We start from the raw sequence: 16,307 nt of genomic DNA on the forward strand, positions 1-16,307 counted from the left end.
CCCTTGACTTGTCATCATGAGGTTAAGGGTAAGAGTGTGCTAGAATTCAGACGAGGGGGATAGGTAGGGAGACCATGGATCTCAAAATGTTAGCCGCTGTCCTGGCATCTTTTCAGCAGACTAGATGCTGGACTTCCTGCTGGTTCAGCGTCAGGCCATCAATGGAGCACTTGTGACTGCACCAGAAGGGAACCAAGATGTGCACAGGAAGTGGACCGAGATCAGCACTAGAAGCTGAACACAGGCTTGCAAGTGGGATGTGGAACATGGCTCCCACCAGGATGAATTGTGTGGCAAGTGGTACTATCTTAATGTAGAATGTGTGTGTGCCAGCAGTTGGCAGGAAACTGGAGTTGTGTGTTTGCTGTAAGGTCTGAGCGGAGGGGATCTTTGAGGCCTGGGGACCACTGAGTTGTAGTTTGAATGGGTCTGTGTTCTCAATCCTGGTATGGTAAGGTGAGAGGTGAGATTAGCTTTTGTGAATTTTTGTTTGGTTGACTAAGACAAACTCTGTTCTCAGATGGACTGGTAGGTGGACTTGGAGCTAAAACAGGTTCTTACAGATTGTCAGGTGCCCACACTCACCACTCCTATTCAACATAGTACTGGAAGTGTTAGCCAGAGCAATCAGGGAAGAAAAAGAAAATAAAGGACGTCAGAATATGAAAAGTAAAATTAAAATTGTCTCAATTTGCAGATGACGTCATGAATTTTTTTCCAAAAAACTAAGATCTAATCAATGAAATCAGTAAAGGATACAAAATCAACATCAAAATCAGTAGCATTTCTGTTCACTATTGTTACGAGAGGTTCGAGGATTTGATCGGAGATGTAAAAGACACTTTCCACTCCAAACAAATGGACTGAAGGTATATTTTATTATATAGAGGATAGTAAAGGCGATAGTCTGCAAACAGATCCAAATAGGTCAAATATTAAGAGGGAAAAAACATCAGCCCGACTGGAAAGGGAAAACACCCACATCGGCTGAAGAGAAATGACACAAATCAACCAGAAAGAGAAACACCAGGTTAACCGAAAAGAGAACACATCAAATCACTTACTACACATCAAATCAATTACTTCATATCAAATCAATTACTTACAACATCCACGCCCCACTGCCGGGAAAGCCCTGTCAATCAACGCGGCTGGGCAAGGATCACACGTCCTGGGCAAGGTGTCCCTTCCATAGGTGGAACTCTCTCTGGGTCTCAGTTTCCAGCGGTTTTTATACCATCAGTAATTTTCAGAGTAAGCAATTACAGAGTTTGCAGAGTAAGCATTTAGTGTTCCCATGCACAAAATGGTTATCAGTGGCGTACGTGCACTGAGCCCCCTGGCTAACATCCCAGCCCAGTAGTTGTGTACGTGCATTGTTCTCTTTGGTTATCGTCCCAGCCCGGCACAGATGGCCAGTCCATCCTGTGCTACGACGCTCCAAGAGCCTTGAAATGTTACAACTTGCAACTCCCTCTGTGAGAGAAGGGCCAGTTTCCACCACGCAGAAAGCAGCTTTTATATTTCTTTTTGTGCTGGTGGCTGTAGGTCAATGGAGCGGCCAAACATGGCTGTACTCATGTCAAGACAACTATACATGTTTCTGTACATGTTTCTACATTTTGGGGGGGACCAACTCAACCCATAACAGTAGCGTTGTCTCAAGTCAGAGGAGGTGGGTTTCAGTGTGGTAAGTCATAAGTTTATGTGGTGGTTGCAAAATCTAGAAGCCCTTGTCTCAGCCAGAGTCTCATGTCTGTGTGTATTTGATGCATTTTGCAATTCCAAACTCAGTAGTCATGTAACTTTAATATTTTTATCTTAATAATATATTTTACTTAACCCAGTATGTCAAGAAGTATTATGATCTCAATATATAATCAGCATAAACATTATCTTTGAGATGGTCTATATTCACTTTGTCACACAAATTTTTTTAAAATCCATGCATATTTTACATTCATAACATATCTCAATTTGGACTAATCATATTTTAAATGCTAAATAATGACATATGGCCAGTGGCTACCAGATTGGTTAACAAAATTATTAATAGATGTTATGTTTTTAGAGCTGTTTTAGATTTACGGAAAAATTGAAATGAATGTACAAAGTATACTCTGTATACCCATATACTCCTCCTCCCTGCTCACATGGACGGTTTCCATTATTATTAACATCTTGCATTAGCGTGGTATACCAGCTATAATTCAGGAACCAAGATTGATACTGTCGGGGGAAGAGGAAGAATCACCCTCTGCCCTTTTCCTTGAGGTTCTTATGGCTGGCCATATAATTAACAAGACAGGTTAGCAGGAGAAAATAATACCAAGGTTAATAACATGTATACATGGGAGAAACTCAGAAATGAGCAACTCGTCCCTCTGTCTAAGCTGCCCGCTTAAGTATTGCAGCTAAAGACGAGGAACGTGTTGGGGGTGGGTAGTGGTCTGGGACTTCAGAGGCCAGGAAGACAATTCTTTTCAAGGTCATCTATAGATAATGTGGTCAGGGAGAGACAGAGTTTTTGATAAAAGAGGCTTGGTGCCTTTCCTATTGTAACCTCTATCCTACATTATCTTTACAGCCATCATGATAATAACTCCTTCCTGAAGCAGATCTTTCGTTTTAAATACTTTAGGCAGTTTGGGAGGGGAAACTCAAATACTCTTCCAGAGTTCTCTGAGTCCTTATTGTCTTCAGCTGAAAACAATCTGCATACCAGAGTGGTGCCTCCTGTGGTAGCTTGCCCTGAGCACCATCAATACATTATTGTTAACTAAGAACTATAGTTTACGTTAGGGTTCACTCTTTGTCTTGTACATTCTGTGGGTTTTGGGAAATGTATCTTGTGCCCACCGTTACAGTATCATACAGAATAATCATTTTCCTGCCATAAAAGTGCCCTGTACTCCAGGGCCAGATAGATGTATACATGTGGCCCTTGTCATTGATGTTTGGGGTGATGGAAACATAGGTGTGTTCCAGCTTGTATCCTCCAATTTAGGATGAAAAAATAAAGGAATTGCCCACATAACCCCATATTCTCATAACAGCATTAATAGTGGAGGAAACTAATGCTGAAGGTGTAGAAGTGGATGATCACACCATATTGATCTTTGGGATTAACAAGGTTAAAAGAACTGAGGAAGAGGAAAGGAGGAAGATTTTTAAGAATCAAAAATGTAGCTTTATTTTTGCATTGATCTTGAGCTATGGATTTGGAATTTTCTGAATTCAGCCTGACTATTGCTTCTCCAGGCAGGGACTCATGGGCTTGTGGTGTTTCTGCACTCATGATTGGTGTGCAGCCCTGCATGGGTCCCACATGGAATGTCCTGTGGCTGTCCTCGGCCCTGGGTGTATGAAGCTGCCCCTGTCTATCTTTGACTTTGGAAGGAGAGATGCTGGAACGTTCTTGGCTGAGCCCTGACTGACATGGATACTTTGTGAACCTTTCACCTTACACTTGATATCACATCCTCTGATGCAGTTATTTTGCAACATCACAAATGACATTCATGTGGATAGCTTGTTGACAAAAGTTTGGGATCCCATCTGTCCAAGAAGAGGTCGTCCCTGGAGCCTTACTATCCATGGACGTGGATGAAATCATAGTGCCTAAGACTGGAGAGGATGTTCCTCAAACATGTTTTCCAACTGGTGTTTTTCAACTGGACGCGAGACCTCAGATGCAGAGCCCCGCAGCAGAGTGGGGTCTGGATCTCACCAGGGGAGAGGAAGAGACTGCTGAAAGGAGTCAGAGGGCATTAGAATTGCTTTTTCAGTCCACAAAAACCACATATGTCTGCGTGTGTGTGGTTGTTACTATACGTGACATGTGTAGATATCTCCTTAGGCTGCATGTTCCACGTCTGCTTCTGCTGTCTCACACCTCACGCAGACACAGGGCTTTGCAGAGGCTTCTAAGATGTTCCTTTTGATTTTCTTCTTCCTGTTGCTGCAGTTTCCTCTCTTTGTGTATCATTTTGCTTATCCTGACAGCTTTTTGAGAATGTAACCCAGTGCATACAGGGATGGAGATGTGGTTATTGGTGGGTTTTTCCCCCTTTATACTTATTTCTTACACAGAGGGATCAAGAAGCCTAGCAAGGATGTCACTTTGCAGTGGTAAGTGCCTCTTTATTATATTCTGCTTGATTATTATGATGAGTGATGCCTATAGGATCTGTGGATGGATACACCAAGGCGCTCTGCATCACCTGTCTTGTCTTTCCCCGGCATCCCCACCTTCCCAGAACTGTCCATTATTATCTCTGTCTCGTCCCACTGACTTTGTTGCTTACTTCAAAGAGAAGAACAGTGTTTTTATATTTTCCAGTTTTCTTCCTTTTAGTGTGCAATTTTTAGTGTTGGGAGCTTATGAGACAGCACTCTCCACCAACATACTCCACTGTCTCTGACCTTCCTTCTGCCTCATCTGCCGCTGTATAGTGCTCTACCTTCAGATCTGTTGGGGGGAGAATCCCAGACTGTACAGAGGAGCCCCTGGGTGTGGGTGATCCTGTGTGCCTGCCCATCACCCGTCTGTAGTTGTGATTTAGTGTCTTTGTTTTAAGCATGGACTCGAGAGGGCTTTGTTTTGGTGTTAGTTATTTTTACAAAAGCATGTTAAGGAAGCGTCCTACAAAAAGAATGTATTTTAGTGAAGTGGATCCTGAATTTTATCAAATGCCTTATATACTTCATGAGCATATTGTGTTTTTTTCCTGGCAGAAAGATGAGGACATTAAATGTGAGGATATTAAAAGTTTATCTAATTTCTAAAGTTTGTTTAAGATGATTCCTTGCTCACATCTTCTTTTTCATGCTGGAACAGGCTCATGTTAACTTCATAAGTAATAGAGATATACCGTCTTATTCTATATTCTGGAATAGTTTCCTGGTAGAGTAAATATCTATTCTTAAGTTTTAGAAACAATTCATCTGTAAATACATCCAACCCACCATATATTTGTAGTTTTCTTTCTTAAAAACTATCTGGAACCCATAAAGAACATTTGTATAACTGTCTATTTTCTATTTGAGCCAGTTTGAGTAATTCCAGTTTCATTTAAAAAGAAGCTTTATCACTGCGATCCCAAAGACATCTCCATGTGCAGATGCACAACATTCTCTCTGACTTCGCTCCTGGTGCCATTTTCTCACCTAATATTGTTGATGTTTGTTTTCCCCAAATAGTTTTTCTTTATCAGACTTGTCTGAATGATGCCTATTTTATTGAGAGTCCCAAAGAATCAGAGTGACTGATTACTTTTCCTCTGGACTTATTTTATATTTATTTTATACTCTTAATTCTGTTTCAGTCTCTTTTCCCAAATTATTTTTTTATATTTTCTTTCTCCATTCTCCTTGTTTTGAGTTGAGAGTTTAATTCACTTTCATTTTTATTTACTATTCAAGATATTTAATGCTCAGATATTTTCTTTCAGAACAGACAGTTTTCTTCTCTTCTTCCTTTCTCTCTCCTCTCTCTCCAGGGCTCCTTGCTACTCCTTTCTAATCATTGGTTTGATTTCCTGTTTCACCAAAGGGTTATTCATGAGAGTGATTATTGGCTTATAAATTGTCTGATCTGTTTAAGATACGTTGGCAGTTAATGAGCATTTTTGCGTGCAAGTTGGTTAAGGAACTGGATTTCAAATCTGCCTGTTCCTCTGATGAGCTAGTGAGTCAGAATTTCTGTGGTTGGCCATGTATCTCTCTTCTGGTGGCTTCTGGAAATGATTACTATGTAGAAATTGCTTGCTGGACGAGGATAGGACCTAATTTTATAATAATATTATTTCTTTGCTTCAGAGTAGGAAGTTTGAGATTTATATGCAGGCATATGTGTGTGTGTGTGCTCCAAAATAATTAATGATAAATCAAGATTAACAACATATACGATTCCTATATTGACTTTTTTTTAGATAAAGACTGAGATGTTAGTTGAATACTCTTACTATTGTTGTAGTTAGGTTCACTTTACTTCATATTTTTAAAATTATTTTTTTAATATATGATTGAACATATACTTTTTGACTGCTAACCACCTTTTAGTCCCTAAATCTTTTGCCTTCAAATATGTGTACCATTATACACATTCATATATAAAAGTTTCATATTAGTTGTGGCTTTACTTTTGTGAGCACGTGTATGGACTATTACTGACAATCCCCTTTCTTTCAGCATCTATGTTCAGTGTTAGTTTCCTATGTCTTCGTGGAATGTAGAGTAACATTCAATATTGAAAAAGTGATTTAAGTAACTTCAGTATAGTATAACTGATATACGTAGCATTATCTCTGTGATTCCATTTTTTTGTACGTCGCTTTTTTTCCCTAGTTTTGTTCCATTTAAAGTAATTTTTCTTATTAAACTTTTCTTCACTATGTTGGATATATAGACCTTTTCCTATTCTATTTTAGGTTTATTTTATTTTTTTTTTGCTGAGGAAAATTGGCCATGGTCTAACATCCATGCCCATCTTCCTCTACATTATATGAGATACCGTCAGAGCATGGCTTGATGAGCGAAGCATAGGTCCGCGCCAGGGATCCGAACCCATGAACTCTTGACCACCAAAGCAGAGCATGCAAACTTAACCACTACGCCACAAGGCTGGACCCTATTTTACAATATTTTTAATTTGAGAAATAAGAAGAACCCAGAATCTGAAGTCTTGCCTCACTGACTCATCAATGTTAGATGAAAAATTAATTAGTATTTTACTTCTTTTCTTTTTCTCCAAATCCAGTGTCTCTAGGTATAGATTAAGCACTTGGGTCAAGATGGTTTTAAATTTTATGCACATTCTTTAAAGTTGTCTGTATTTTGCATTTTTTATAAATCACATTAACACAAAGTACTTAAACAATTGTTTTACTTTTTCAGTATTCACTTCTTTGGTGTGTTGCTTTTTTTTGAAACCCGTCATCCTCAAACTTGATTAAGGATCTGAATGATCTGCAGGGCTTGTTAAAACACAGAAAGAGTGCTGGACCCCACCCCAGATATTCTGATTCAGTAGGTTTCGGGTGGGGCTGAAGGACTGGCATCTCCATATTGTGATTGGAAGCTCCCCTGCCTAATATTCCTTATTTTTTTTTTTCATTTCACAGGCAGTGTAATCCGTGTCTCAGTGTGAGGGCTGTCCCACTCCAATCCTTTGATTCTTCACAGGTGTTATGCTACAATAAACTTCTTGTAATCTTAACTCCACCTCAACAATTGGAGGCCCCAGTTGACACACAAAAGTTCTTCATTTTTCCTCAGAAAGGGGTGCTTTATTTTCAGAAAACTCACACAATCTGCAATAAGTTTAATATGGATGCTGCTCTCTGCTCTTTAGAGATTGCATTGTATTTTTACAACACCTGCACCATTCTTCCTTGTTCTCAGCATTTACTGCTCTAATATTGGAAGCACATGGGGCTTTTGGACATTCTGGACATTCTCCCTTCTTCAAGTTTAATTGATCATATCACATCTGAACTAAGTTGAACTACATTTGGCCATATCATGGCTTGTCACTTGACCATCAAGTATATGTATCGTATGTGTGCACCTCACAGAAACAGAATGGTCCTCGAGTGTGTCTCTCAATGATTCTTCTCCTAAAGTTTGATTAAATATGTTCTAAATAGAGGTTCTCAGTTTAAGTTTAATGTACCTAATCCATATATACATTATTGGTCTGTAAAATTTTCTATATCATAAACGTATTTTGTTGAATAGCATGTAAATTATTTCTATGCCTCAAGCTCACACATTTGATTTTATCATTTATTTTCTTTTCAAATGAAAGAATGAATTTCTATTAAAAGAAAGGAATCCAAAGGAGTACATAAAAGAATGAAATACTATGAGTATGGAGGACTAGATACCTTGAAGAGGTTTCCCTCCACATAACTATATCTTCCATAAAATATAATTTTATTGCATTCTTGAGTTCACATGAAGTAAGCCAAATCTCAAAGGACAGAAGAAGGAAACTGTAAGCACTAGACAAATTTGGATTCACCCAGTGGTCAAAGATCAGTACGCTCCTCTAATGAAAGGATTTGTCTTTTTGTCACAAGTGACTTGAGTGAATGAACCTGGGAGTCACAGATTAGTTGTGAGTCACACAAAAATGTCACTTAGCTTTGTGTCAGCTCACACTACTGTGAGCCAAAACCAGTGACATTCTTCTCTGGAGGAAAAGATGTAAACTAAAGCCTTACATTCTGTACACATTAAAATCATACAAAAATGAGCTCCTAATCAAAGTTCACCAAACAAATATGGAATACATGCCATTGTCGATAAGTGTCATCCACACATAAGAAAATTAAAAATAAAACAATAAATTTAAACAGTGAAACTTCATATATTAGATTTACCAACTTCAATTTATAAAATAACTGTGTATAAACTGTTTATAGAAAATGGAACCAGAAAAATTGGAATAACAAAATCAAACAGGAGACTCTAGTAATGATCTGACATATTTGACAAAGGACTTTATAGAACTTTTAGAGATGAAAAAGACATAACTGTTGAGTTTTAAAGCTCCATAGATAGGTTCTAAAACAGAAGAGAGAATACAAAGCTAAATTTGAATTCTGAAGGAAACAGAATGCAGCAGAGAAAGACAAGGAACTAGAAAACATGACAGATAAGGTAGATATGGAGATGATGAAAGAGAGTAAATAAAAAGGAGAAATAAAATACTGTACAACAAAAACGAGTCGTGAGGGTAAAACTGAAAGTTAAAGGGTCTATAAATTTCTCAGGAGATGAGAAACTATATCCACTTCAGGCAATCTGGGCTGGTGGTAAAATAGAAGTAGAGAATATAACTCTCACCCAAATAGAGGAGACACAATAGAATATGGAAAAGAAGTATAAATCAATAAATTTTAAAGGGAAATAACATAATAAAACTTGTGGAAAAAATAGAAGGAAAACATATAGATAGTGGTGGCAAAACAAGGACATAAATAATCACAACAAATGTAAATGGAATAAATTCTCTAGTTAAATACCGAATGTTAAGTTTGATGGGACAATGACTAATGTAGCTGTGTCATGTTTACAGGACTTGTGAAGACTAAAAAACATGGAAAACTAGAAATTCAAAATAGAATAGAAGATATAAAGATATGCTAGGAAAATACCAATCAAAAATCAACGCAGGGTCGCTATAATAATATGAGATAAAACAGATGAGGAAAAAAGCATGATTAGGAATTAAGTGTTTAATTCTCACTGGTATATAAGTTCAAATGATCATGAAGATATGGTCGTTGTTATACTACACACGATGTCATGAGAAGATAATATAACCTCAACTAGGAAAGGGAGGAGGAGAAGGAAGAGGAGGAGAAGGAGAAGGAGGAGAAGACAAGAAGAAAAAGAAGGAGGAGGAGGGGTAAGTATAGGAGAAGGAGGCAGAGGAAGGGGAGAAGTAGAAATAATATATCTTTATAGTGAAGAATTTGAACTTTCCTCTGAGACAAAGAATAACATATATCTATAAATAGAGTATTTGAAAACAAATTAGCAAGTTTGATTTAGTGGATACACATCGAACCCTATACCCAACAAGTGAAGAACACCTATTCTTCACAAGCACACGGGGAGCATTACCAAGCAGTGAGCATGAACTAGGGTACTGATCAATCCTCAAATAATAGAACACTTGAAATAAGTACAAGTGACTGCTCTGTTTATTCTTGATGGTCTTACAGACCCCAGGCAATAGAAATGCAAAGAATTTTCATACTCTTAGGAGTTATTTGTGTGTAGAAAGTCTGTAGAAAAGATGAAGACAATATGGGCTATCAGGAATAGGTACCGCTAAAGATGTTAATGATTAATTTTAATTTAATATTTTTTAAGTAAGAAATGAATGAAAAGCTTTCTAAACTTTACAATTCTGTGTCTCTCAGATTCTTAAGTGTTTCTAGTCCTTTGATTCCATCTAGATTCTTTCAATTGTTCCTGCCTGTAGGTGATTCCTCCTTCATTGGATCTCTGAAGTTCACCTTAGTTTCCTGGTTTTTGATGGTGGCAGATGCACAGGTTTGAGGAGGCAGAGGCTTAGGCAATTTGATTGACAGCTTTCTGTTGCACCATTCTCAATCTGCACATGTCATGCGTCTATGCCTGTCACGTGTATTTCAGTTGCAATTATTCTTCCTACACAGGGCTATCTCCAATCTCATGCTAATATTGCTGCTCTTCTAAGAAGGAGTTAATGGTGTGCTCATAAAAACAAGCATTTTACCTCCTGAACCAAAGAGCCATTTACAAATCTACTCTGAATGTGATCTGTTTTTCCATTCATTGTACTTTCTTTTGTGTACTTAACCAGTTTCCTTCACGAGTGTGGAATTCACTAAGGACCTTCCACAGCTAGAGTCAGGTTATTTTCTTTAGTTATAAATTATAAGGCTTCAGGAAAGCCATCAATTGCCACAGATGTTCGAGTCAATAGCAAATTCCTTTTAATGAAGTCATTGTATTGCATTTGAAGGAAATCATTTTGAGTATTTTCCCTAAGGATCCCTACCCCTCTATGCAGGTTTCAGTACAAGAACTACCAGTATGTTCTGGCCTTGGTTTTTGCCATTGAGAAAATCAACGGGAACCCTCATAATTTGCCCAACATGTCTCTGGGATTTGATCTCTATAATGCCCTGCCCAGTGAACTGAGGACATTGGAGAGTTCCCTGATTTGGCTCTCAGGGTTGGGCAAGGACATCCCTAATTAAGACTGCAGGAGAGAGAGCAAGTCTCTAGAGGTCCTTACAGGAACCACATTGGCAATTTCTGCCCAGATTGGAACACTGTTGTAACTGTACAAATTTCCACAGGTAAGGCTGGGTGGGATGGGCAAAGATGAAACCATGTCTCCTTTGGTGCCATTCTCAGGTGTCTAAATAGGAGGAGAGGAGGAGACTGGGTTTGTGCATGTCTCAAAGTATATGATCTCAAAAGGTATGTGTACAGGAACTTGGTGGGGTATGACATTTCCTTTCTTTGGACTAGAGAGAAGGTTGAGGGGGATGGAGACAAAGCAGTTTCCTGGAAATCTACTGATCTTATTTTCTAGAAAGCTTTCAGGGAGTGGAAAATGATTAGAAAATGAAATGACCAATTGTCCCCTTCTACCACTTCCAGGTGTTGCTGAACAGCCTTCAGGACTGAGAATGTGGTTTTTGCCAATCCTCGTCCTCATATTGCTTCCAATTGTCTTTCATTTTAGCTTACATATGGTCCTTTTGATCTTATCTTGAATGATGATGAGCAATTTCCATGTATCTATCAGTTGGCCCCCAGGGACACATCTCTAGCCATTGGCATGGACTCTTTGCTGCTTCATTTCTGTTGGACCTGGGTGGAGCTGGTCATCTCGGAAGACAAGAAAGGTGTTGAGTTTCTCTCAGACTTGAGAGAAGAGATGGACCGGAATGGAATCAGTGCAGCCTTTGTGGAAATGATCCCTGTCACTGAAAGATCATACTCCTCAAGGACCTGGCCATATGATTGCAAGTAAAGGAAACAGAAGGGAATGTGGTTATCATTTACGGTGATGCCAACTCTCTCGTAAGCTTGAGCTTGTCTAATTGGGAGTATTTAGTTATATGGAAAGTCTGGGTCACGACATCACAGTGGGATTTTATCCACAGTGAGAGAGATTTCATGCTTGACTCATTCCATGGGACTCTCATTTTTTGACACCACCGTAGTGAGGTTCCTTGCTTTGAAAATTTTATCCAGAAAGTTAACCCTTCCAAATATCCAGAAGACATTTACCTCACTAGGTTGCGGTACCCCTTTATTCCTTGCACCATTTCTGAGCCTGACTATAAAACACTGGAGAATTGTCTACCCAATGCCTCCTTGGGATAGTTGCCTTGGCAGATTTTTGACACGATCATGACTGAATGGAGTTACAATTTGTACAATGCTGTGTATGCTGTGGCCTGGAGACTTCATGAGATGTTCTTCAACGTGCAGTAATTCAGGCAATGGGAAGCGGGTAAGATCTGGTCATTTCTCCCTGGCAGTTAAAGTCTCTTCTGCATAACAGCATGTACACTCTTAAAGTGACGTTCTTATGGGGTTCCACAGGTGTTCAAACCAAGCAGTTAGGATTCTTTCTCCAAGAAAAGCACAGGAGTTTCTGTACTTGTTTCACTCCCTAGGAGGTAAATCTAGTCTTGGGTTGTAAGTCATCAACAAGAAGGTTCTAGTGGTAAGGAGGAAGTGGGCTATGAGTCAATATCAATGCTTTGTGTTACAAAGGATCCCAACATACTGCATGCCTAATGTTTCAATAGGGATTATCCAGCCTTCTCCCATGCAACTCCTTAATGACAAGAAGACAATTTGTCCTTTCCGTGCCTATCTGGTGCTGAACATGATGGTGAATAATTTACATAAATGATCTCATTTAATTCTGCAACAACTTTAGGTATTGTTAACATGATTTTGCAGATTGATGGTCTGGGAAAATTGAGAGAGTGCATGAGCTTGGCTAGATTGGACTTTGTACTTGAGATTTGTCTGAATCCTATCACCACTGATCATCTTGATATTCTTGTCTTTAGGCATTTTCTCTTGAAACTAACTGATGTATTGGAAACATTATGATATTGTAGTTCTCCATATGCTTTCATTTGCTTTACTTCATTGGATACTTGTAATAAAGTTACGTTATGTAACAAGGATTACAGACAACGAAAGGTTTTCCCCAATTCAGGGTTTTTCTCTTTAACACCCGGGCCCACTTCCCCACAGGATGATATGTCTCTTTTAGCTGCACCCCTTTCTGAGGAACATGGAATTTAACATCCTTGCTGGTGACTCAGTGATTTTTGCCAAAGAAGGAAAATCAGATTCAGATTACACCTTTCTCAACTTTTGGAATTTTCCAGAAGGTTTTGGACTGAAGGTGAAAGGAGGAGAATATTCCCAACATGCTCCACGTGATCAGGAATTGTTTTTATCTGAGGAGGTGATTGAGTGGGCCACAGGAATTACTGAGATATGTGGAACCCAATCACAATTACTCACGCCACACATGAATAACCAAAATCTTGTTGGGGTTTTCTGCCCGCTCAGAGCTTCATAGAGGGCCACATATGGGAGTTTAACAATTCACTTCCAACTGAAGTAATTTTTTCTTTTACAAATAATCCAAGATCGAAGCAAGACCTTCACAAGCAAAAAGATTGCAAGTTGCTGAATGTTCAGATGGTGGTTAGTAATTTTTAGGAATAATTTTTTTTAAAAAATTAAGTTATGTACATGTTTTTTAGAGATAATGTTTTGCACATTTAGTACACTATAGTGTAAACATAACTTCTTTATGCACTAGGAAATCAAAAAATTGTTGTGACTCGCTTTATTGCAATATTTGATTTTTTGCTATGCTCTGGAAACAAACCCACAATATGTCTGAGGTTTACCAGTTTTTTATATCATACGGTAAGCATGGCATCTAACCTATGAATTGGATTTAGATATTTCAAGCTTCAGTTTGTTAAGGCACAATACTCTTAAACACTCTAGTTACTGGAAAATTAGGTAAAAGTCACAGCTGTTACCAAGTGGTATCTGATTTTTTCGAGACTCCACACTCTGTATGCAGTGAGAGTTGCAGTCTGGGATTCAGGTAGAGCCCTCAGGAGAGCAAGGCTGCCTGTTGTTTTGACTGCATTCCCTGCCCAGAGAATGAGATTTCCAATGAGATAGGGGAGTATATGCCTTGCAGCGATTTTCTCCACTTCTATTTTTTTTGAAGTGAATCATTTGTCCTGAGCTAACTAACATCTGTTGCCAATCTTCCTCTTTTATTATTGTCCCGAAAACTCTAGTACATTGTTGTATATCCTAGTTGTAAATCATTCTATTTCTTCTATGTGAGCTACCACCACAGCATGGCAATTCACAAAGAGATGGTGTGGTTCCATTGCCAGGAAACCAACCTGGGCCACCGAAGTGGTGAGCACTGAACTTTCACACTAGGCAATCAGGGCTGGCTCTCCACCTCTGTTTTGTATGCACCGTTCTCCCAAAGAAACGGAAACCTCTGGATGAGGACTGCAGAGTCCAAATGTATCCTTCCTCCACTTAGTAATTTAACTTTTATAGCCAAAAAAGTCAACTTTTTTTTATCATTTCCACCCAAAATGATACACTCTCTCTCTACCTTGAACTAGCTTGCTTGACTCATTTTAGCATCATTGCAGGCATTATCATCTCAAGGAAACCCTTTCTGACCACTCTACAGTAACCTAACTTAAATCTCTCGCATGGATTCTAACACATGGTATTGTAAGTCCTTACTTTTCAGCTTCTTTAAAGCTACGTTTAGATCACATTGAACAAATCCTTATTTTTGCAGTGTCTGGTGCTGTTCTTGGCACAGAGCAGGAGCTCAGAAAGGTTGTGTTTGATTTAAGAAGTAAGCATTTTCATGGTATGCAATGTGCTTACGGTACAGCTTCCTTCAATGAGTAAATACATCTTGTTCTCTGATGTCGTAGAGTTCACAGGTGTGTAGAGGAGACAACAGGCAGTGATTAGAATTCAAGGTGGTGACATAGGGCTGCAATATAGGTACGCAGAGCCCCATGGGATGAAATAAGTGATAGTATATATGTTTGTGGGCCCACTTAGCCAGTGCCTTATGGCAGACACTTGGATTGCTTCTAGAGTCTGTTCACCATAAACAGTATTGCAGAGAATGCTGCTGTATTTCTGCCCAAATGTGTGAATATATTGGTAGGATAAGTTGCTAAAGTGTAAGTGCCTTAACAAATGTATATGCTGAAACATTTTTAATAAGATATTGTCAAACTGTCTCCCTAAAAGGTTATAACTTACATTTTCACCAACAGTACCATTGATTTAAAAGAGAAGGAGGCTTCTTGTATTTAAAACATGTTCACTGGATAGGAAGAAAGAGCATAACTCACTCTAACTATGGTTTCTTGTAGGTTTGCCTTGAGTTGGTCTCTCTCCAGTTTGAGATTCTCTTCTACTACTCTTAGACTATCTCTTTCTTTCATTACAGATTTCATTTCTTCAAGGTTTTCATGAAGTTTCTGAGCCAGCTCTGAGTTCTCCATTTCCATTTTATCCAGAGTTAAACTTTGGGTCTTGAATTGTTTCTTCAATTTCTCTATTTCAGACATTTTTTTCTGTGTCTCACTGACATCTTCTTTTAACTTAAAAAGTTGATGTTCATTTGTCTTAAGTTCTTGGATCTTAAGATCATCATAAAATAACATGTTAGGATACAGATGGTTTTTAAGGGAAGTATCAAGAATAGTTTCTAAATTGATTAAAACAATAGGCTTCCATGTGACTCAATATTCTGCATAATTCCAACAGAATTTACTTTCTTTTGAGGTATAATATACATAAGCACACTAACCTCAAGTGTATAGCTCAATTATTCCTGACATACGTATACGTCTATGTAATTACAGCCCAGATTAAAATACAGAATATTTCTAGCACCCCATGAGGTTCCTGGGTGCCCCCTTACTCCAGCCAACCACTATTCTGACCTTGATCATCCTAGATGAGTTTGCCTGTTTTTGAACTTACAAATCACAATGTATGTATCCGTTCTCCTGTTGATAGGCATTTGAGTTGTTTTCAGTTTTTCACTATTATGATTAGAGCTGATATGAACATTCTTGTACATATCTTTATGTGGAAGTATGCATTCTTTTCTCTTAGGTACATACTCGTATATGCTGGGCCACAGGCTGGTATACGTTCAGTGTGAGTAAACATGGCCAAGCTGTTTTCCAATGTGGCTAAACTGTTTTACATCCCCAAAGGATTTTAGGCACAAATAAGTCAGATATCCAATCAAATAAGCCTCCCTTCCCCCAATACCTTTTCTTGTAATTTAGCATTTGAATTTTCTAAATCCATCTGCATATTTGATATTTCATCTGTCTTCTCAGAAACAATCCCTCTGAGTTGATCAATAATTTCCTGGTGCTCTTTAAGATGCATGTGAGCAATTCTTAGTTCCTCTTGTTTTTCCAGATTCTTAATCATTAGAGAATTTTAAAAACAGTGATATATCTTAATTTTAACTAGTATTTTCTTAATGAAAATGATATATTTTCTTAGTATAAATAATAAAACTATTACTTCTTAATCTACATCTTTGTTGTTAGAAAATTACAAACTTATCCCCCCGTCCCTACCTCCCCACAACCAACTCCTAATTCCCAAAGGCAAACATATTACATACGTACTATTCTATAGCTTGCTTTTCCCCC

At 38.4% G+C, this 16,307-nt stretch overlaps 1 protein-coding gene across 1 annotated transcript; it reads right to left on the bottom strand.

Moving 5' to 3' along the window:
• Positions 1 to 14,936: 14,936 nt before the first annotated feature.
• LOC131402542 (centromere-associated protein E-like) lies at positions 14,937 to 16,060 on the bottom strand. The gene is made up of 2 exons (XM_058537235.1): positions 15,913 to 16,060; positions 14,937 to 15,269 (listed from the first exon to the last, which is right to left on the bottom strand). Exons 1-2 carry the CDS (start codon positions 16,033 to 16,035, stop codon positions 14,937 to 14,939), a joined length of 456 nt encoding a protein of 151 aa, XP_058393218.1. The 5' UTR covers positions 16,036 to 16,060.
• Positions 16,061 to 16,307: the final 247 nt, after the last annotated feature.

This window comes from Diceros bicornis, unplaced genomic scaffold, assembly GCF_020826845.1.
Source record: "Diceros bicornis minor isolate mBicDic1 unplaced genomic scaffold, mDicBic1.mat.cur scaffold_145_ctg1, whole genome shotgun sequence".
Classification (NCBI taxonomy): Eukaryota; Metazoa; Chordata; class Mammalia; order Perissodactyla; family Rhinocerotidae; genus Diceros; species Diceros bicornis.